The 22,952-nt window shown below is 43.7% G+C and overlaps 2 protein-coding genes across 2 annotated transcripts in view; both read right to left on the bottom strand.

Moving 5' to 3' along the window:
* The window catches only part of VWA2 (von Willebrand factor A domain containing 2), a 46,036-nt gene extending 42,478 nt beyond the window's left edge, over positions 1-3,558 (bottom strand). Inside the window, exon 1 of the mRNA XM_060641421.3 lies at positions 3,086-3,558. The gene's annotated coding sequence lies outside the window, so the exon portion shown is untranslated. The remainder of the gene's footprint in view (positions 1-3,085) is intronic.
* A 6,089-nt stretch (positions 3,559-9,647) lies between these two features.
* TDRD1 (tudor domain containing 1) overlaps positions 9,648-22,952 on the bottom strand; it is a 42,191-nt gene continuing 28,886 nt past the window's right edge. Inside the window, exons 19-26 of the mRNA XM_078434848.2 lie at positions 21,252-21,527; positions 20,413-20,532; positions 18,177-18,293; positions 14,849-15,016; positions 13,595-13,822; positions 12,932-12,978; positions 12,758-12,850; positions 9,648-10,098 (exon numbers count right to left, since the gene is read on the bottom strand). Of these exons, the coding sequence (XP_078290974.2) occupies positions 12,758-12,850; positions 12,932-12,978; positions 13,595-13,822; positions 14,849-15,016; positions 18,177-18,293; positions 20,413-20,532; positions 21,252-21,527 (1,049 nt within the window). The 3' untranslated portion in view covers positions 9,648-10,098. The remainder of the gene's footprint in view (positions 10,099-12,757; positions 12,851-12,931; positions 12,979-13,594; positions 13,823-14,848; positions 15,017-18,176; positions 18,294-20,412; positions 20,533-21,251; positions 21,528-22,952) is intronic.

Genomic DNA, 22,952 nt, shown 5'->3' on the forward strand with positions numbered 1-22,952 from the left:
GGTGAAAAAGGAAACCACTTCTGCCTCCTCACAAAACGCACTTCCCACCCCAAATATTAGGTTAGCCCTTGGCAGCCTCCTCTCCATCAGTGGGATGGAAATCTGAGCCCTTTACAAGAACGGGCAACACCTGAACAGGAAGACTTTAAAACCGGAGGTAAAAGTGTCGAGCCAGAAAGCCCTTGCTGTCTTTCACCGTAGCAGTTGCCTTCCTTGTCCTTTTGATACAACATTTTGTCAGGCTCAGGGGGTCCAGAGAAGTGGGCCACATGCTTCTAGTTTGACACAGCAGAGAGACCATTTTAAAAGCTGCTGGGGGAAAGTCACTCTCCCTCTCAAAGAATTGCAGATCGTTAGAACCTGACGGTCTGAGAAGCTGAAGTCAGCACCAAGGGATGAACAATGCGCTGTACAGATTCCCTGATCAGATGGGCATGGATCTCAAGGCTTCCCACTCTCGCCGCACCTGCGAAGAGACACTTACAGCCAAGAGAGATGTTTGTTTTGATGGTTATTTGAAAATCCTTCATTTAATCTGTACAGGACCCAAGTTCATTGGACTCTGGGAAGCAGAGGCATAAGAGAATGCACATGGGACCAGAAGCCCAGAGACAGAATTCCATGCTAGTTCTGCTTCTAAACACCTGGGTGACGTTCCCTGTCTCAGGGTCATTCATTCGTCCAATTGGGGTGAATCTTAGTTTCACGAACTCAGGCAAGCGTTGTAAAGATCCAGGGGAATCGTGTGTGATCGTCCCTAAATGTACAACGTTAAAGGTTGTCATTACATTTAATAGGTTAATTTCATAGAACACCCATAATGCCATAGGGTAGACATGATCATTTCCATTTTTCTACATGAGAAAGTGGTCTTGTAGAAGCTGGGACCCAAAGTCAAAGAGCTCCAACAAGTGTGGAGTCAAGCCCAGGTCTTCTGATGAGGACAGCTGGGCCGTGACAAGAAGAGTGCAGTAATACAGAACGAGCACAGTCAGACGCCGGGAAGCCTGAGCCTTAAGCCTTTCAGTAACTTCCTTCAGTTCAGTCTTTCAATTTCCTTCCCTCACAAATGGGGGTGACATCACCCAGCCTATTTACCTAAAAAGGTTGATGCCGGGATCACATGAGATCACAATGCAAAAGTGCCCTGGGTGAAGGCAACGTCTCTTAAATGGAGAGCAGGGAGATCCGTTGAAGAGAAGGGACTCAGGACCAGAAAAGGAAATGAGGGATCCAGGACAGGAATCATATTGAAGGCAGGCCAGCAGGCAATTCTGTGGGTGGGAGAGGAAGCGGTCCGGAGCTGTTTACATGATGAAAGAGTAAACTTAAGGAAGGGACTCCAAGCGCATTCCACTGGTCCAGGGAGCTGGCTGGCCTGGGGTGATGCTGAAACCATTAGCCTTGTGGATAATGACAGGGTTTTGTTTTATTTGCAAACAAACAAACAAACAACAAAAAAACCCTTGTGGGATGAGATTAAAAGTTGATAATTTTGCTGCATTGCTTCTGATGAAAACTAAAAAAAACTGATCTGTGAAGGGCAAAAGTACAAAATCTGCGGACCACTGTTCTAAAACACCTCACAATGATGCTGACCCCTCCAATGTTATAATTACATGAAATTTCATTTATTCAAGCATCTGCCCTGTGCCCAGCACCCTGTCAGGTGTTGGGGATACAATGAAAAGACTCTGTAAGGTACACACAACATGGGACAAAAGGCTTTGTAATCTCACCAGTTTATCCCTGATGTCAGCACTTGCCAATTAATGACTGGCCCATTTATGCAGCTCATCAAAAGCCTAGCAGTCTGGGTTCCTGGGGGGCTCTCCCATTCGCTCGTGGGTCGTCTTTCACCTCTCTAGGTCTCGGTTTCCTTATCTGTAAGAACCTGGACATCTGAGCAAACTGAGGGGAAGGAAACAGCTATTGCAAGCTCCAGAGGGTAAACCAAAAACTAAAGGTAAGGGGAAATATGTCACTGATGGTTTTCAGTCAATCAGACAGATGTGATAAAGGAAAGGAGCCCCCCTCTCTTCCCCAGGATTTGTCGGGGGACCTAGTCTGGAAAATTCTTACACCATCAAGAGACATTTGGGGTCGAATTTCTACAAACAGCAAGGGCTGCACCCTCGGTGAAGAGCAGCCCGCAGAGCCTTGCACCCCCATCAGCAGCAAGAAGGTAATGGCTGCAGGTTGCTGAAAGCCAGCAGCATTTACAAATTAACTCCCCAGGCCTTTGCCAATTGCAGTGGTACCTCTAGGACGGACGGAGAAAAGAGAAGAGAAGAAAGAAAAATCTTTTCTGACTCTTTTCTCAACAAATGCACATTTCTTAATATAATGTCACAATGGAAGCCAAACAGACGTTGAATTTTTACACGTTAAGTTATAAAACATTGAAAGGTTCTGGGGTTTTTGTGTGTTAAAGAACCTCGTAATTTGCCAATTGTACAGGTTCTGATTATTCAGTTCCAAGACACCAGACACACAGCAGGTGCTCCCACCCAACGGCCGCTCTTGGCTGGAGAGCCATAGATTCCAGGGGGGGCCAGGTGCCCTCCCCCCTTCTTTGCCAGGGTGCCCACCCTGCTCCTAAACCGACGCCACCTGGCAAGTTTCAAAGGTGCATTTCCGAGACCCTCCATTTACTCTCCCAGCAGGTGGCCAAGGGCTCAGCCCCAGGAAAGAGAAATGCAGGAAAAGGGGGCGGGGGGGGGGGGGGGGCGGCCGGGGAGAAATCCCAGTATGAGAAGTCACAAGGACAAATCCCCTAGCCTTCCCATCGCCCAGGGGCCAGTCTCTGGGCCACGGGCCCTGCTAGGGCTCTGCCAGCAGAGGCTTCGCCGGGGCACTCTCGCTGCTGGGAAAACTGCACAGGAGTCACCTTAACACCGCGTAGGCCCTGAAAAAGAGGGGCGCGGGGAGGGGGGCTTGGGCACGTCCCCCAAACATTTACTCAAAAGGCGAGTCCCCTTCCGCAGTCTCCAGATTAACAGACTGTGCCTGTGCCAACCAACAGGTCGAGTTTAATACACGGTTCCCTTCTCCACCCACTGCCACCTAGCCCCTGTCCCCTTACCTGTGCTCCGCGCCCCCTTGGCTCTGCGACCCCGTGCCGGAGTCCCAAAAGAGAGGCCACTCCCGGGCCCGCCACGCTCCCCGTCCCGATGCGCTGGCTGGGTCTCCCCGGGCCGGGCCGTCTGCAGGGAGCCCGGGGGAAGCGTGCGCCAGGTGCGCTCGTCCAGGTGCGCCAGGTGACTCCGGCTTCCCCGAGAAGCGCGCGGGCCTCGCGGCCGAGTTCAGGTGCGGCTCAGACAAAGCCGAACAAAGCCCGCAACGCCGCTCGGCCGCCGCGTCCACGCGGGACCGCACGGGATCCGTGCCGCTGGGAGGGACGGCTGGGGGCCGAGCGTCCCCACCCCCGGAGCGCGGACAAGGAACCGGCTCCCCTCCCGAGGCCGCTGGCGGGGGCCCGGGGCGCGGAGACAGCTCGGGCTCCGACTCACCGGGACGAGGGCGGCGGGAGCGCACGGCGGGACGCGCGCGCCGAGGCTGCCGAGAGGGCCCGCGGGCTCGGCTCGGGCCAGGGGGCGCTGCAGGCCCGCGGGAGGGCGCCCTGGGTGGGAGCCACGTGGGGCACCTGTAGTTCTCGCCGACGGGAGGCGGCGAGCGCGGCGCGGGCCCAGGGAGGTGCATCGGCCTCTTCTGGGACCTGGGCCCGCATCGCTTCTCGCGTTTTTTAACACGGCGTGGGCCAAGAGCGGCAAGTCAACAGAAGTACTTACTTCTGCGCGGGTCTCCCAGCCTCTGATCGGTGTAGCAGGGCTGTGCCATCCGCTGCCGACTCCGCAGGGTTTAGTGCTCAGACCCGTGCGAAGATGTTGACTTTGGCATCGTTTCTATTTGGCATGGCAGTTGCCATTTACCTGTCTGCAGTTACTGCGGCTGGGAGGTAATAAGCGGGCCTTTTTGGCCAGCGTCCTCGATTAAGTCTAGAAGGTGCCTGATTTTTAAAACTCGGATGCCAGAAAGCAAAATGGCATAATGCCTACACACAGTAAGCACTCAAGAGATGTTGACTATTACTGTATCATCTATAGTTTTCATAAGGCATCAATAAAGTGTCATTGCACAACGTGTGCTCATTGCAAAATAAGAAAATGCCAGTAAGGACCTTGCAGAAAAACACCTGTTCCACCATCCAGAGATAATCACTGTTAACGTTACGGTGTTACGTTCTTTCAGCATCCTTCCACTTACATAAAAATTTACATTCTTTTTAGTTCGGTCCCTACATACTGTGACATACCCAGCTTTTCTATTTCTCTTCTTGAACATGTTTTTAGCCACTACTTAATATTCCAATGTAGTTAACCTGCTGTTGTAAACATTAACTGTTAATCATGAAATTAGATATTTGTGCTTTTGCCCAATCACTTCCTTGGAGTAAACTGCAAGAAGGCAAATTTCTAGACTCTTGGGTATAGGCAGGTTAAGGCTTTTGATGTGTATTGTCAAACTGACCTCCAGGAAGATCAACCTGTTTCCTCTTTTCCATGCCCCTCTTCCCATTATTCTTGTAAATGTCAGTCTGATAGACTAATACCTTTTTTTTTAACGCTTTTCCTTTTTAACAAATTTTTTAAAGCATTGCCCTTTGGTTCTCAGTTGGTTTCCAACCCTCTCAAAATCTGCAGCTTCTAGTGAAAGGGACCCATGGTCAGTAAATGTTGCAAACTTCACAGAAGTGGGGAAAAGAAGGACCCATTTTTCACTTAACTCCTTCCAATAACATTTATTGAGCACCTGTTTTTGGTTGTCTGTTTTACATTAAAACGGAGCCACACCAGAGCAGGATAAGCCATGCAGGAGCACCTATGCAGGGGAAACTGGCCGCAGGTCTAAATGCTTGGCGGAAGGAGGGTTGGGGAGGGGAATTGTCTCAAAAACATGTAATGCAAGCCAAATAGGTCATTTTAAACGTTCCAGTTACCACATTTAAAAAGTGGAAAGAAACAGGTGAGCTTAGTATTAGCCCAGTAGATCCCAAATATCTTGTGTAATCAATGTAAAATAGAGATATTTTATGCTGTCTTCAAAATTGTGTCTTACACATTTATAGCACATCTCAATTTGGTCTGGCCACATTTTAAGTGTCCAGTAGCCACCTGTGGTGAGTGGCCTGTGTCTCTCCAGACAGAACAGAGGTTTGAGAAGGGCAGACCACGTCCTGGCAAAAGTGGAAATTTAACAGCTGACGGCCCTCTCCCCGACTTGGTGTGATTCGCTGCTAAGCTGGCATCTACCAGCACACCTTTGGCTAATCAGTTTACGTGTGAGAAGTCAAATTTCAATTCTGGATGTTCCTGACAGTGTGGCGGCTTTAACTGGGGGGGGGGGGGGTCGGGGGGGGGGGGGGTCGGGGCGGGGAGTTCACATGTTCATTCCACGATCAAGAAGTAAAAGGCTACAACTATAAATACTGGTGGAGATACAAGTTCTTTCAAACTCCTTCACATCAAAGTATAAGTCAGTCTGTCCCAGATGCCTATCAGATCTATCAGATGTGCATGGCGGCGGGGGGAGGGAGGCAAATGCAAGTGGCCCAGGCTACGGAGAGTGGTGAGTGGGAGACTAGCAGGGCTGGAGTTTTACACAAAAAGCTGGGCAACTCCTCCTTTATGAAGATCTGTGGAAAATTTCAAGTCACTTTGAAGGACCATCATCCCTAAGAGTCTGTGAGCCCCTTGCTTCCAAGGACTTGCCTTGCTCATCGTTGCAGCCCCAATGCTTGCTAACTCTACACAGTAAGTGCCCCTTGAAAATGTGAATTGCCCCTACAGCAGGTCTCGGTGGTGAACACACAAGGCATGGAGGCGACTGTGCGTTTCACGCAGAGACAACAGGGGACCAGTGACACAGAGTGGGAGACACCCAGTGTGGAATGACCACTGCTTTGGAAATGAGGGAACTCTGGGATTCCCCATTCAGCTCCCCTACCTACTGGACTTGTGACAGAGAAAAGATGCTTCATTTTTGACTGCTCAGTTTTCTGGCCTATGAAATGAAAGGTTCAGGAGTACAACCGTTCTCAGATCTGGGGAAGCCCCCAGTTTTTTGCACCCGCTCCCATTATTTGGACCCCCGAATGATGAAAGCAAGGTGAAACACGTATGAAAAGCCCCAAAGGAAAATAGGTTACAGAGCCGCCAACATGGACTTCCCAAAACCCTCTCGAGAAGTGCAAGATCAGGAAACAGTGCGTATTCAATGGCCAAGAAATCATCCCAGAAGAAATAAAGGGCCTGATTCTGCAGTGCTCCACAGGCAACAAAACCATGGCGCGGAGGGCAAGAAGAGAGAACAAAGTAGTGTTGGCAGGACATGAGGAACAGAAATACTGCATCTCAAAGCTGGAGACCCTTGGGTTTGGGGTAGACACCAATGGCTCTAAGGTTTAAAACATACAACCCAACTCCATTAAGACAGTGAGAATTACACACAAGGTTACTGGATTTGTTTCTGGGAAACGTGATGCTTTCTGGCTCAATCAAGGAAACACATTATGTCTCCAAAGGCAAGGGCCTGGGTAACGTCAGTCATGAGACCCACACCCAAGACTGCGTAAGCACTCTCCTCCTTCAAACTGCCAGGACTTCCAAATTTTGTATCTCCCGTTTCACACACGAATGCCTTATGTGTTCACTGAATGCATTTCGAGAGGAATCTGGGCACACCCTTGGGGATGGGCTTCTTAGAATTAGCCCCACGGTCTGTCTCACTTCCTGGAAGGCTTCCTATCACTACAAGGTTTCAAAAATGGCATCACCTCAGAGTCTCAAGGTAAAAAGGGAAGCACAGGAAAATGGCCAAGGCTGGGCAGCTAAAGCCTTCAATGAAACCAATTCTGGGTTATCTGAAAGCTATTGCCAAGGTTAGAGAAGCTTCCCAGGGAAGATGGACTGCAGTGTCTAAGCAGGAACTTGACCAACGAACATTCAGGGCTGCAGAAAAATGTGTCCGTTCTCTGGGTGAGCCTCTACCACTCCCAGCCTGTGCAGGTGGGCAGTAGTCTTACTTGTAACTGAACTTCACTTTAATCCAGCAAGCAAAATCAACCTACAACTCTTAACTGTCTGTGTGGAACCACAGGCTGCCCTCCAATTCCTTTTATCTGGAAAAACAAAGCAAAAACCATCCTTGAGAATCCTGTGTGCTTAATGAGTACACACTGCTTGGGCACATGGCCAGCTACAGGTCCACTGGCAGCTGGTGAATAGCCTAGGCGTTCCTCTCTGGCCACCCCCCAAAGGGCTCAATTTACCAAGTCCGGGCAGTAGTTGTGTCAGTGGTGAGCCCACTGGTTACACTAAGGGTCTACTGCTCCGGGCTAGCAGCCTCCCAGCATTAAGCCTCACATTTACTTAATTCCTCTCCTGGAATCTGGCTATTTGGGGCCCTACGGATAAGGATCCTCACCTATTGGTTTTCTGGAGCATTTACTATCTAGTAAGAGAGCTCAAGTTCAGAAAAGTAATCACCTTCACTCAGTTTTGAGACTTTTACATTTCTAGTTGCCCCAACAAAAGAATTCTACCAAAAGAAAAGGCGTATCAAATATACCTCCACAGACACACTTTCCTCACAATATTTACATGTCCTCTGCCAAGGAATAATTTGTTTGGTTACATGGTTTCAGCAATTTTGTGCTTATCTAACTGAAGTACATATTTTGAGGGAAACTGAACACCAGATGTGATAGACCGCACATGGTGCTGATGAATAAACAACACAGCATTTATTTCAATCTCAGGAATGTAAATGGAGGTCAGTATATACTTGAATGTGAATTAATAATGTTAAAGTAGGTCCATTAAAGATAGAGCTATTGCTATTGCTAGCTATTGCTAGACCCAGCAATTGCACTAGGAATTTATCCAAAGGATACAAGAATGCTGATTCAAAGGGGCAAATTCACTCCAATGTTTACACAGCACTATCAGCGATAGCCAAATTATGGCAAGAGCCCAAATGTCCATAGACTGATGAATGGATAAAGAAGATGTGGTATATAGATTACACACACACACACACACACACACAGGAATATTGCTCGCTGATCAAAAACAATGCAATCCTGCCATTTGCAACAACGTGGATGGAACTAGAGTGTATAATGCTAAGCAAAATAAGTCAGAGAAAGATAAATATCTGATTTCACTCATGTGGAATTTAAGAAACAGATGACACAGGGAAAGGGAAGGAAAAATAAGAAAAACAAAGGGAGGCAAGGCATAAGAGACTCAAGTACAGAGAACTGAGGGGTGCTGGAGGGGTGCTCGGTGGGGGGATGGGCATAAAGGAGGGCACTTGTTGGGACGTGCACTGGGTGTTATATGTAAATGATGAACCACTAAATTCTCCTGAAACCATTACTATGCTACATGTTAACTAGCTTGGATATAAATAAAATTTAAAAAAAATAAAGTAGGTCCAGTATAGTATCATGTAAAATGAATCCAGATCTCCAATTGTGAAACTACTTCCATAGACTGTCTTGTTCCCCAAAAGAGACTAATAGCTGAATCCTCATATTAAACTCCATTTACTCTTTGTATTCAAATTTCCAGCACCATGTAAAACCACAGAATCTGAAACTTTCAGACCTTTTTAATGTTCTGACTTGCTTCTCTACTTTTCCACAATGAAAAGGTCAACTTTGTGATTCCATAATTTCTATGTGTATTCTCACTGTGGCTAGAATTGACTGAGAAGGAACTAAGCATCCAAGGCTCCAAACATGTACAAATCAGAAAAAGAACTTAGCAAAATAGTGACCATAAGAACACAAGGCTGAAAAGTGAAAGGATTTTGAGCAAAGCAGCATATATTTTTATCTAAGAAAAGCACAAGGGCTCAGTTGTTTAAGCATCTGACTTCAGCCCAGGTCATGATCTTGTCGTTTGTGAGTTCGAGCCCCACACTGGGCTCTGCACTCACAAAGCAGAGCCTGCTTGGGGTTCTCTCTCCCCCTCTCCCTCTCAGAATAAACTTTAAAAAAAAGGCACATCAATATTTGAACTTGTTACATGAAGAAAAATTCCATTTAATCTGGCTGACATACATTACCAGTAAAAGCAAAAAAAAAAAAAAAAAAAAAAAAAAACACCAAAAACTAAAAACCCAAAAAACCCAAAAAACATTCTTTGAGTTGGTAACCTCTTCTTGGACAGGAGTCTGATACTAAATTACTAAATCATGGAAAATTTCCCAACAGAAACTTACAGGCTGGCAGGAAAGTCAGCTGGCCCATAATTCTGCACATGTTTTAGGAGCAACTAAGATTCCTTTATGTGCTTCAAGAAAAATGCATACTCTAATTTTTAACTTAACTGCATTTTTAGTTCAGAAAATGTAAATTCTACCTGCAACGAAGTCTAGATGGCTGCAGATTTGGAAGGGTATGGATGTTCTGTAGAAGCAGAAAGAGAAAGTCCCTTCCGCAGCTGAGGAGCGGTTGAGAGCCTGAGGATAGACTCTGAGCCCAAAAGGCCACAGGAAAAGAGATCCGAGTTGGGATGGAGACAGCAGCTCACGATCTCAAGAGTGGACAGGAAAAGAAGAGCCAGGACCGAAGCAACAACAAGCCAAGGAACATTTATTAAGTGGAAGAGGCAGATGACGACAGAGCAAGGCATGTTTTATTACCAAGTATTTCAAACATACAGAAAAATCCAAAGAAACTCATGCATCTATCAACTAGATTTATCTGCTAGTAATATGAAGCCATATTTTCTTCAGTGTTACCTTTAAGTCCTAAAAATTTATATTCACAGTAGAAAATCCCTATGTATCTCTTCCCGATATCCCCATGAATGCCGTACGAAACTTCCACGCCAGACTTATTTGAGAGGAAGAACTTAGAGGGAAAAAAACACAACTCCCCAACCCAACAGAAGAGCGGCAAAGCAAACAGAAACGGAGGCACAGAAGACAACATTCGCGATGAACACGCGGGGTGCCGTGCTGCCTCTAAGTCTAGCCTTCGTTGTTTCCTTTCTGGTAAGCGTGTATCTCCGGGACAGACTGCTTCTGAAAGAGAAAAATCAACTCTCAATATGCCTTATTAGAGACTCAATCACCCTGCTTAATTTCTAAAGTGCAAGCAAACCAAAGTGTACATTCAAGTCGGATCTGTTGCAGAAATGCACCGCCACAGCATTGTGCACGAGCTGCCGTGGTTTGGACCGCCCTGGACCAAAGCGAAACACAGCTGTGTGCACTCCCCTTCCGATACAGAATGTTACAGTGACTTGTGTGCTGAAGCACTTATTTATCACGTCTGAGCCACAGAGGACAGTCTTCGGTTCCTATCGCCATGGCATTCCTAGTTGGGCGATTTTACAGTTATTTAAAAATTTCTCCAATAAAGACTAAACACTTCAATTTTAAACACATTTTCTCTGTATCTAGGAAAAACATTTTAAAAGAGTGAATATTCAGGGCGCCTGGGTGGCTCAGTCAGTTGAGCGGCCGGCTTCGGCTCAGGTCATGATCTCACAGTCCGTGAGTTCGAGCCCCGCGTCAGGCTCTGTGCTGACAGCTTAGAGCCTGGAGCCTGTTTCAGATTCTGTGTCTCCCTCTCTCTGACCCTCCCCCGTTCATGCTCTGTCTCTGTCTCAAAAATAAATAAACGTTAAAAAAAATTAAAAAAAAAAAAAGAGTGAATATTCAACTATACTTCCACCACAATGAAGTATGCTTAAGCAATCATGTATGTAATTTTTTCTTTTTTTGTTTCGGTTTATCCATTCATTTTGAGAGACAGAGAGAACACGTGCATGGGAGGGAGGGAGGGAGGGAGGGAGGGAGGGAGGGAGAGAGGGAGAGAGGGAGAGAGAGGGAGAGAGAGAGAGAGAGAGAGAGAGAGAGAGAGAGAGAGAGAAAGGAGAGGGAGAGAGAATCACAAGCAGGCTCCGTGCTGTCAGCACAGAGCCCGACGCAGGGCTTGAACTCACGAACCGGGAAATCATGACCTGAGCCGAAACCTATAATCAGACACTTAATCAACTGAGCCACCCGGGGTATCCTGTAATTTCTTCTAACATAACTCCTCAGTCTCATGTCCTTCAAAACTGACTGAATCTAAGGACACTGCAGCACAGCAGACAGTAAGCAGCAAGGAGCAGCAGAGAGGGTTCAGCTTTGAGCCTAAGACCTGGTTTTGTGTGTATCCAGTGCAGCCATTTAACCTCTTTGAGCCTTGGCCTCATCTATAAAGTGGGGTCTTACTCTCTTTCCAGGACTACTGTAATGATTACGTATGCGACTAAATGTTCAAGTGCTTTTTAAATAATACATAAGGCATTATACTATATTCAAAATGTAGATAAAAATACGTATTTATTCCACAGTAAAGGAAAAGCTAGTTCAACTACTAGTCTTCAAATCACATCTTGTTTTTGTTTTTTTTTTTTTTAAACAATGTCTTCAATCTACGTAGAAACAAGAGAAAATAGAACTTTCATCTCATGCGGGTTAGCACTCTCAATATCCTTACAAAAAAAGCCTATTACACAGGTAAAAATGAGATGATTTGGTGCTAGGACTAAATTCCACAAGTCCATGTCACTGCATGTCCGTTACCCTACAAAATTATCAGGAAATTTAAGATTTGACTTTACATTTTTTTTTTAACTTAAGATCTTAGACTCAAGCACACAAGACAGTAGTCAATACTGAAAGCGAGTGCATCAGAAAGGACTGAAGGCTGTAACTGCAATGGCAGATGAGCATTTATTAGAAATAACCCAAAACTTGTAAAGAAAATCAATCAGGAGACAAAACTATTGCTCTAGCAGCGATGACACTCCACTCAGAATTCAGCTGTACTTTCTTAGGAGCAGAAACAAAATAACTGGACCTTCCCACACGGAGAAGGAGAGAGCACGTGAACTCACGGACAATCACCAGGCGCTCAGAGGTACCATCCCGTGGGCTACTTGCAAAAAGGTCTGACCCGGGCTGTGCTGTAGCCGACAAGAGTGCACTGAGTCAGAGACCCTTTGCTTTTGGCTGGAATTAGTAGGAAAGACAATTTCATTTTCATCAGAAATTCTAACTGACCTCTGATCACAAGGTACTTCTGAGGGCTACCTTCGAACAAAGCATCCCAGACCAAAAAAAAAAAAAATAATAAAAATCAATCAATCAATCAATCAATGTGGGGAAACTGTTGTTCCAAACTCACCAATTATCATTGTTACACACTAGAATCACCACCAGAGAGTAGGCTTTGTTTTGAAATGAAATACACTATCAGTGAAGCCCATTTTCCATTCTTGGCCCTTTAAAACCTCTTCACAAAAAATGCTGAACATTTTTACCGCAACATGCCCAAGTGAGAGTTAATTTCACCCCTAAGACACAAAGAATCTGAGGTAAAGCTTTACCTCACAACAATTTTTACAAGTCCCTCCGCGCCATCAATAATGTAAGCATTCGGAACTGAACAACAGTGAGTGGTTACGACGTGAACACCCCTGGACTCAGTCCCATTAACGGCCAACTTCAGATCAGCAAATAAAACTCGGCAAGGCAACAAACACATTACAACCAGACATCAAATCATTAGGTCGCAAAATAAAGAACAGCCTCATGACGTGGTTCATGTCATGAGTTCTACCCTGACACGCCTTGAGACGTCCCGTTGGTGGTGACGGAAGTGGTGAAAACATCAAATTTAACTTACTTAACTTCTCAACAATTTTTTCATTTCAATAAATTTATTTTGATTGGTTGGATTGTTTAAGAGGAAGAGAAGAATCTGTTCATGTTTTTCAACCTATGGGTGATAAAGAAATAGTATTACTTCATTTCTAAAAATGTAAGAAGTATAATTTCACTTCAAATAAACTCTACCCACCTGTTTCCGTAACTCTGTGCAACAGCAATTCATCCTACGTGTCTTTTCTAGAAGCAAATACAAAAAGCCATCAGATAACACACACCATATGTAACAAAAACACTGACGAAACGCTGAAAAACACTGAATTTACACAGCTCTGCCCCTTAGGCATGGGTTCTCACTATCAAGGACCTAATCAATTACTTCTCATTTGGGCTTTAATATTTTCTACTACTGTGTCCTAGTTTTCACCAAATTAATGCCCTCATCTCTAGGATTTTAGGTCTTTTGTCTATCATATACGGGATAGCTCTTCAGCCGAGGGCAGGCCTATCAAGTAATCCTCTTGTGAGATATCCAGAAGATCCAATCTCAAAAGTGCAAACTCTTCTCACTTTGGTCAGGGTCGAAAGTAAGTTGGAAGTAATTCTGAATGCCAGACATTTCTAAAGCTCTCAGCATCAATGTATCAGCAATGCTGCTGAGCCTAAGCTAAGGAAAATCTGGACCGGGAGGCCTGCTTCCACCCAGTAGGTCCCCGTGCCATTGGATTTACAAAGGACAGGGAGGAGGAAGGGAATGTGACCACGCAGAGTAAGGAAAGACCAGGTCACCTACACTGATTACATCGCTTCTTAATTACACTTACATCTGTCATTAATTAAACTTGAAAACAGATACCTGTATTTAAAGCACTTTGCTTTTTAGATGTGATGTTTTTTGCCAGGCCGTAAGTCACCAGCTTATCAGCTATACTGACAGTACCATTTTCACAGCATTTCTCAACCGACACCATATGGACATTGTTGGTAATTCCTTTTACGGAAAGCATTACACTCTGATTCAGCATGAAATTTTTTAGTAGTTCTATCACTAATTCCAAGTAGTTTCCATTCAATTCTATTAGTCCTGGGGAAAAAACTGAATATTAATCAAGTGCCTTAAAAAAAAAAAATTTACATACATCATCTAAAGATAATAAGCAAAGGGATGTCTGAGTGGCTCAACTGGTCAAGTGTCCAACTCTTCCTATCAGCTCAGGTCATGATCTTGCAGTTCATGAGTTCAAGACCCGCCTTGGGATCCATGCTGGCCATGTGGAGCCTTCTTGGATTCTGTCTCTCCCTCTCTGTCCCTCCCCCACTTGTGCTGTCTCTCTCTCTCTCAAGGTAAATAAATAAAAAGTAATAATAAAGAAAATAAGCAAAAGCCTCACTCCAGCTGAGTTTAGGTATGCTTTGATGTACTATTGCTGTTGCATTAAAAAAAAAAAATCACTCGATAAATATTCATTGATCCCTATTGTTTATCGAGCACTAATCTGAGTCTGGAGGGCACAAAACAGAAAACAGTTACTGCCAGGGACATATGTCCTAATGGGAAAGGCAAACAATAATAAAGGTAATTTTCCAACTCTCTCCCTGAGTCAAAACCAAAGCAGACTAGGAGCCAATGAATGAGCTATTATCTGCTGGGACCGCTGGGTAACAAAATGAGGAGTGAAAGTAAAAAGCTACATTAGCATTTTTGTTCACTTTACTCAAACACCAAAGGAAGGAACTGAATATCAGTGCAGATACAGTGCACAGTGAATTAGCCCGAATGGTGTCATCTGAATGTCTCTTGTCTCTAAGAGCCATGACAGAGCAGAGAGGCCCTCAGATAAGGGTCAGAAGGCCCAGTTCTCCCAGGCACTGCCACTTCTAGCTGTGCAACCCGGGGCCGAACACAATAACTGAACAACAATGGGCTAGCAATATAATTTTTGTGAGAATGAAATAAAGAATAGAAGATACGAAACTTTTTTGGTAAACTCTGCTTGATGTTTAGAAATCTGGGCAGTTATTGAAATGCCCATTTGACTCAGACCTAGGGCTATAAAACAAAGGGAAAACCACACAGACATCTCAACCGGAAAGTGACTTAACTGCCTACCTTCAAGTGAACATTTAATAATTTGGAAAGGAAGCTCCAGGTGGCTGGTGGAAATTGGCTGCACTCTGGAAAAAGGCAGAATTTCAGTGTTTCCATAGTCTACATAGAGCACTTTCACATTAGCATCTGATGTCCCCAGAACAATGGCACGGTACCAGAAGTCATCATCTGAAAATATAATGCAATCTTAGGTAAGAAGGTACATTCAATGACTCTCTCCCTCCCTCCAGATGGTTATTCAGTTACATTTACATCACTGAAAATTTTTGATTACAGTCCAGATGAAACACAAGCATCACCTCCACTCCTTCCAGAGTCTACTAAAAAGACAACTGCATGATTAAAAAGGAAAAAGCACAAAACCACAAGGATAGAGAACAAGAGAGAAGACAACACCGGAAGTTGGAAAGCAGATGCCTGAATGGAAATGAGGTAGCAGTGCTCAAGCAAAGCTGGCCTGGCCGTGGGGAAGCAAAGAAGCCTCTTCATTTGCATCTCAAACCCCCAAGCCTGGACAATCAAGCCATTCAAAGGCAGTAGTAAGGATGAAGCTGAACATCAGGCCTGGGGAAAGGAAGTGGACCTCCTTCCCAAGACATCTGAACAGACTTTAGTTTATAAATACATTTACACATAACACTTATTTTTTAAGTTGCTAAAGAGAATGATCTCTTTTACGTTCATGGGTTTTAATAAAGCTTCGAATGCCCTCTTCATTTCCAGCCAACTGCTCCTACTCAAGGGCAGAAGACTAGAGGTTTCTTCTCCTGAGAGGATGAACCAGACTACTGGACTCGGAAGCATGAGGCAGCGCAGAGAAGGAAGTTTGCCAAGAACAATGTCAGGAGAGCTACCCACTCCAAGCAGGAGACACCAGTCCCAAGTGAATGCACTTCAAGATTCTCAACAGCGGGAGTCCTGGTGAAATGGACGGGCCCCATCACCCTACAGTGAAGGCCACCAGGAGCTGCCAATCAGATGCCCCATTGTAAGTGAACAGCAAAGGATCACCAGACATTTGAAGTAAGCTTCCGACACGACGGAGAAGATCAGAACAAACAGGAACTCTAGGAATCGGGAGAAGACTGAAAATTACAACGATGTTTTAACATTCCCAGAGAAAACACCTTCCACCCTTGGAATACCAAGACAGTATTAAAAACACACACTTGAGAAGACAAGACAACAAAGCCACTGAAACTAGAGATGTGGTACCAGAAGTTAAAAACTCAGTAAGCTGAGAAATAAAATTGAGAAACTCTCTTGAAAACAATGAAAAAAAGTGAAAGAGAAAAGAGGAAACTTAGCAGAAGAGTTTCAAGTCCAACATTAGAATATTTGGAATTCTTAAGAGAACAGAAAATCAAAGAAGGGAATAAAAAATTTTCAGAAAAATTTCTCAGAACTGAAGCTCACAACTTTCTAGCCTTAAGGGCCCAGCCACTTACGAGCGCCCAGCACGACAGTGAAAGCCAATACTAAGTCACATCATGAATTTCAGAACAGGATGAAGACATTCCTACAAGCTCCAGGATAAAAAAACATACAGTTTGGAGAATCTAAATGATCCTTCTCTCTTGACCAGCAACAGCTACAGCTAAAAAACAGTAAAAGCGGACTGGCCTGTCTGGCTTGATCAGTAGAACGTGCAACTCTCGGGGCGCCTGGGTGGCTCAGTCAGTTAAGCATCCGACTTCGGCTCAGGTCATGATCTCGAGGTCCGTGAGTTCGAGCCCCGCGTCGGGCTCTGTGCTGACAGCTCAGAGCCTGAAGCCTGCTTCAGATTCTGTGTCTCCCTCTCTCTCTCTGACCCTCCCCCGTTCATGCTCTGTCTCTCTCTGTCTCAAAAATAAACATTAAAAAAAAAATTAAAAAAAAAAAAAAGAACGTGTAACTCTCGATCTTGGGGTTGTAAGTTTGAACCCCATGTTGGGTGTAGAGATTACTTAAAAATAAAAAATAAAAAAAACTCTTAAAAAAAAGAAAAAAAGCAATGCCTTCAAAAATTTAAGGGAAAGATTATTTCCAATCTAGAGTTTTAGATCTAGGCAAGCTATCAATTACTTGTTAGGGTAAAGCCTTTTTCAAACATGGGAGAACATGGGGAGATAAGAGAAAATTCACCTTATGTGTATCTTTTCTCAGCTTCTGAAGGATGGGATATATACCCAAATATTAGGGTAAACCAAACGTAAGGAATTCAGAAAACAAGGTGAGATGAGGGAGGGAGAAATTTGGCCAACAAGGTCAGGTAAGAGACAAATCCATGAAACAAAAGGGAATCCATCACCAGCATGATGATGAAGGAAAAATTCCAGGGTGATTTCTCAGCCGTGAAGGACAAGCAGTCTAGATAGGAGGCGCAAAGGCCACAAGAACTGACAATATGATAAAAGCTGATAAAGTACACAAATGTTCACTAAGAGAATTTATACCAATGCAGACAACTGGAGATAATCAGCGAAAGGATACAGAACACTGGTAACAACAACAACAAAGACTGCAAAAGAGATATGTAACCATGTATCTCATTACATCATGGTTTACTACACAGCTGTGAACAGTGTTTATGTAAAGTTCTAATAAAGTAATAAAGAATACTTATCTAACCAAAAATTACGATAGATCTCCATCAGAAGAAAAGGAAGGAGAATGTAGATCCAGTTGTCATACAAAAGGAAACAAAACTAAACGTAATATGGTTAACTGTAAATTTAAATTTAAAAATGAACACTATGTGGGCAATAGAGCAAAAACACTTTAAATTCATTGCTGACAAGGAGATGATGAATTGGCACTCACAAACTTTTGGCACATATGGACATTTCTTTAAGATACCCAGAGAGCAATATGCTTCTGGGACGTACAAAACAATTGACATCTTTTGACTCAGGAATTCCCAAAATTTCTGCCCAAGAATATTCACTCCAAGGGTTATTTTTATTCCTAAAAGAAATCTGTTAACATGAAATATTAAAACAACAGGACAATGGTTAAAGTGTCCCTGATTCAACAAGTCGACTTTTCAACGCAGTTATTTTTTTTTTAGCACATTCAGAAAGTTCTATAAACTTGCAACTCCTCCACATATAAATATGATATTATTATGTAAAACTGATTATCTGTAAGTACTGGTAGATACCTACCTATATCCTTACCTAAACATAATTTATGGTTATGGAACAGAACATATGAATTAACAAACAACCCTGCCTTTCTTAATTTCTCTAACAAAATGAAATGTGCACTTCAATAACAAAACACACAAAATTTCATGTAAAAGAGAACAAAATATTTCCCTTTAATATTTTACCTCAAAGACCCTTACTTGTGTATCTGGCACAGCACACATCTCCAATTTTCGGTCGGTAAGACAATCGACTATTCTGAGCACTGCAATATTCTACCAATTCAGCTGTCAACACACACAGTCTTTCCTGATTTTCTGAAACGCAAAAAAGCAATTTCCTGTGAGGAAATTTTTGGTGCTGTTTAGACAGTATACAAAAAGAATGTTAAATCGAATCACTTTAAAGACCCTGTTTACATTTACATGTGAAGAATCCACGAAACAACGGTGGCCCCGGGTACAGGCGGGCTGCAGTGCTGGGCAGGAGGACGAGGGAAGCCTCCAGAGCGCTCAGTTCCACACCAGCATGGCCATACTCTACAGAAACTCATTGAGTCCCACTTTCACAATTTTCCCATGTAATTTTCAGTTAAGTGTGTTCTAGTCAATAACACACAGTTCTTCCAATTCATCAGGATTCAATAACCCTACTTTCCCACCTACACAGATTAAAGATGATTATTTGTAATGCTGGACATAGATTTAAGAGCCCTTGTTGGTATCACCACAATTTGTCGTCTGACAATTTGGACCTTGAGAGCTTGTTTGGAAGTTCTAGCAGGGGAGCGCAGCTACTCGTATACCCTTGACCCAAGAACGGTCCTCCTCTATCGGGGAAGGTCGTCCTCTTCGACCGAGCGCGCAGCTTGGGGAGGGACGCACATGGAGCGGTGAGGAAGGGGACCCCCGCCTAGCCAGCCGGATCAGCCCAATCGACCCTGGCGATCAATGGGGTGACAGATGTCGAGCCAGATCGCCCTCACATCCTCGTTTGACAATCTGAAACAAAGATTCACTTTTCCAGCCTTCAAGTACCTGCAAATTGTTTTAAATCTGCACCAACTTGCACTAACTCTCTTTCTGACACTACAAGGATAAACTCAAATATGTTGAAAGAGATTCCTTAATATACACTTCCATGAAACAAAGAAGAAAACATTTATACGTTACTTTTTTTCAGGATTAGGACCAGTGTAGTAAAACATTCTTCTAAGTCTCTAAACTGTAGTAACACAGATTACAAAGTACACTTTCAACATATCAAATTTTCTTAACATGTTAGCTTTGTAAATACAATTCAAATTAGATAGTATTTTTTTTTTTTTTTTTTGAGAGAGAGAAAGACAGAGTACGAGGGGGGAAGGGCAGAGACAGAGTGAGACACAGAATCTGAAGCAGGCTCCAGGCTCTGACTGTCAACACAGAGCCCAACGCAGGGCTCAAACTCACAAACCGTGAGATTATGACCTGAGCCAAACCCAAGAGTCAAATGCTTAACCGACTGAGCCACCCAGGCCCCCCATGTTTTTTAATGTTTGTTTATTTTTGAGTGAGAGAGAGAGAGAGAGAGAGAGAGAGAGACAGACAGACAGAGAATCTGAAGCAGGCTCCAGGCTCTGTCAGCACAGAGCCCGACGCAGGGCTCGAACTCACGAACCATGAGATCAGGACCTGAACTGAAGTCAGATGCGTAACCAAGTGAGCCACCCAGCCGCCCCTAGATATCTGTTTTTAAGCAAAAAATTATATAGCAATTAAGGACACGATTTTTTAATATGAAATTTGTTATCAAATTGGTTTCCATACAACACCCAGTGCTCATCCCAACAGGTGGCCTCCTCAGTACCCATCACCCACCCTCCCCTCCCTCCCACCCTGCCCTCCCTCCCACCCCCCATCAACCCTCAGTTTGTTCTCAGTTTTTAAGAGTCTCTTATGTTTTGGCTCCCTCGCTCTCTAAACCTTTTTTTTTTTTCCCTTCCCCTCCCCCTTGGTCTTCTGTTAAGTTTCTCAGGATCCACATAAGAGTGAAAACATACGGTATCTGTCTTTCTAGGACTTATTTCACTTAGTATAACACTCTCCAGTTCCATCCACATTGCTAACAAAAGGCCATATTTCATTCTTTCTCATTGCCATGTAGTATTCCATTGTGTAAACCACAATTTCTTTAAGAGACACGATTTCCTTATAAAAACCTGAAGATTGGACAGGTGCTAAATGCAGGGCATTCCCTTCATGTTCACATTTGTGTTTGAGTAACTACATGTGCCTTAAGTGTTATGACGGTCAATTCTTCCTTAAAACATTGAATAAGACAAAAATCACCAGCCTCCCCTCTCCCTCTTACTTCTTAAGGAATTCTCCAGAGAAGTGTTTTCATTATACAGTTAAAAAGATGCGTATCAATAGGTCTCAAAATTTGGTTTCTTACCTGGCATCTCATTTGGTAGAGCATAAAACAAGTGTGGGTTTACGATTTCTAATACGGTTGCTTGCACAGTTTTATTAACTGGCAATTCTATTGTCCTCCACTGCTCAGCTGAAGACATGGCTGAAAACACAGAAAACAGATCTTGCATAAAATAGACTAAACTTGGTATTCTCTCCCAGTTACATATTCATTCAATTTATTCATCAACTGCTGATTATCAACATTCACAAATTCCTAACATGAAAATCTGTATTTTCACAAAACAATCTATTCAATTTGAGGGATTTTGTATTACAAAAGAGTCCAATCTACTGACCTACTGCACTCCAGTGTTACTTCTGTAGTACATATAATGTAATTATTTTTTTTCATATTTATTTTTGAGAAAGGAAGAGAGTGTGTGTGGCTGGGGGGGGTGGGGGGTGCAGAGAGAGCAGGAGACAGAATCTGAAGTAGGCTCCAGGCTCTGAGCTCTCAGCACAGAGCCCGACACGGGGCCTGAACTTGTGAACCACGCTATCGTGACCTGAGTTCAAGTCAGATGCTTAAACAACTGAGCCACCCAGACATCCCTATAATGTAATTCTTAAAACTGGTTGAAACTTTAGGGGACACATAATTATATGGTGCAAGATTACCTGATAAGTGACTACACTAAAAATGAGGATGGTGTTGCATAAAACCATGTTTCAATAAATATTTTCATAACCTATTATTAACCTATTTCCACAAAGCATGTATTTCTACAGAAAAACTGCATCATTTGGATAGAAAAACTTTCATAACCTGTAAGAGCAAAGGATACATTAAATAACAAATCAAAGGTTTAAAAATGTTACCTTGAAGCCCCAGGGCATCAATTTGAAGATCATGTTTATTAACAGGCCTATTACTTCTCAAGCCTTTACATGGCGAACTACTTTTTAAGACCAGATGTTCTTCAATCAGAACATCACTGATTATTCTGGGGTAAGAAGTGGAGACATCGGTGAGCTCAATTCCCACTCCCTGTCCAGTGATTTCAACCACTCGGGCTTGGAGTTTTATCCCTGCAACACACATCTGAAATCTTGTGATGGCTTCTTTAGTCCAGTGTCTGTTTTTCGGCTCTATATCTGGCAAAGAAGAACGGCATTAAATAGGATTCCATGCCCAAGCTGCATTTTCGCTTCAACGGTGTCTGGGACTGGGTCCTTGTTAAGTACTCCATTCGGGTCAGCCATTTTGGTATCTTTTTTCAACGTTCAATTACATCTCTACATCCCCCATGCCCGAGTTACAGATACTGGCAGGTGTAAACATACCGCTAGGGTTTTGGGTCACTCAGAAACTTTCTTTTTTTTTTTTTTTTAACATTTTTTATTTATTTTTGGGACAGAGAGAGACAGAGCATGAACGGGGGAGGGGCAGAGAGAGAGGGAGACACAGAATCGGAAACAGGCTCCAGGCTCCGAGCCATCAGCCCAGAGCCTGACGCGGGGCTCGAACTCACGGACCGCGAGATCGTGACCTGGCTGAAGTCGGACGCTTAACCGACTGCGCCACCCAGGCGCCCCATCAGAAACTTTTTTACTTTCCCCACTAAAGTATCTTTACCTGGCATTTTTCCAACAGGCAAAAATGGGATTATTCTAGAAGCCACCATCGTGTTCTGTTACATACACAATGATGAGTTACACCAATTCTGCTGGTAGGAGACGTCAACCACACACCTTCACTTCTGCGGGCAGTGTTCTAGTGGTTAATTTCAAAATGTTATTTTAAAGTACTTAACCAAAAATTATTTTTCTGATAATTGTGGTTGATACCCTTATTTTTACAATGGTGATCCTCAAACTTGAGTGTGCATCTCAACTCTCTAGAGGGCTCGTTAAAACAGATTTCAGGGGCCCATCCTAGATTTTCCAATTTAGCAGCAGGTCTTGGTTGGGGACAGAGAATCTGTAATTTGAGTAAGTTCTCTCAAGTTGATGCTGCTGGTCTAGGGGCCACACTTGAAGAAGCACGGACATGAAACGTGGTATTAAGAATAATCTGAAACATAGTAAGTAGTAAGCAGAAAGAAAACACGCAAAAGGAAAAATAAAAAGCATCTGTGCTTCTAGACATGAGCACTATTAACATTTTGGTATCCAACCTTCCATAATTTTCATGTGTGTATGGAATGACCCACATACACATAATACCGATTTCTTTTATAAAGAAACCTTTGCAATAATAGTAGCTACTGTGGATATGATGCCAGGTAGTGTTTAGTGCTTTATATTTTTTATGTCTTTTATTCTTTTTTTTTTATGTTTATTTTTGAGAGACAGTGTGGGTACCAGCATGAGCAGGGGAGGAGCAGAGATGGGGAGAGAATCCCAAGCAGGCTTTGCACTGTCAGCACGGAGCCTGACACGTGGCTCAAGCACATGAACTGTGAGATCATGACCTGAGTTGAAATCAAGAGTCAGATGCTTAACTGACTGAGCCACCCAGGTGCCCCTATGTCTTTTATTCTTTCAATGTTTTTTTTTTTTTTTTAATTTATTTTTGGG

This window comes from Panthera onca, chromosome D2 (genome assembly GCF_046562875.1).
Source record: "Panthera onca isolate mPanOnc1 chromosome D2, mPanOnc1 haplotype 2, whole genome shotgun sequence".
Taxonomy (NCBI): domain Eukaryota; kingdom Metazoa; phylum Chordata; class Mammalia; order Carnivora; family Felidae; genus Panthera; species Panthera onca.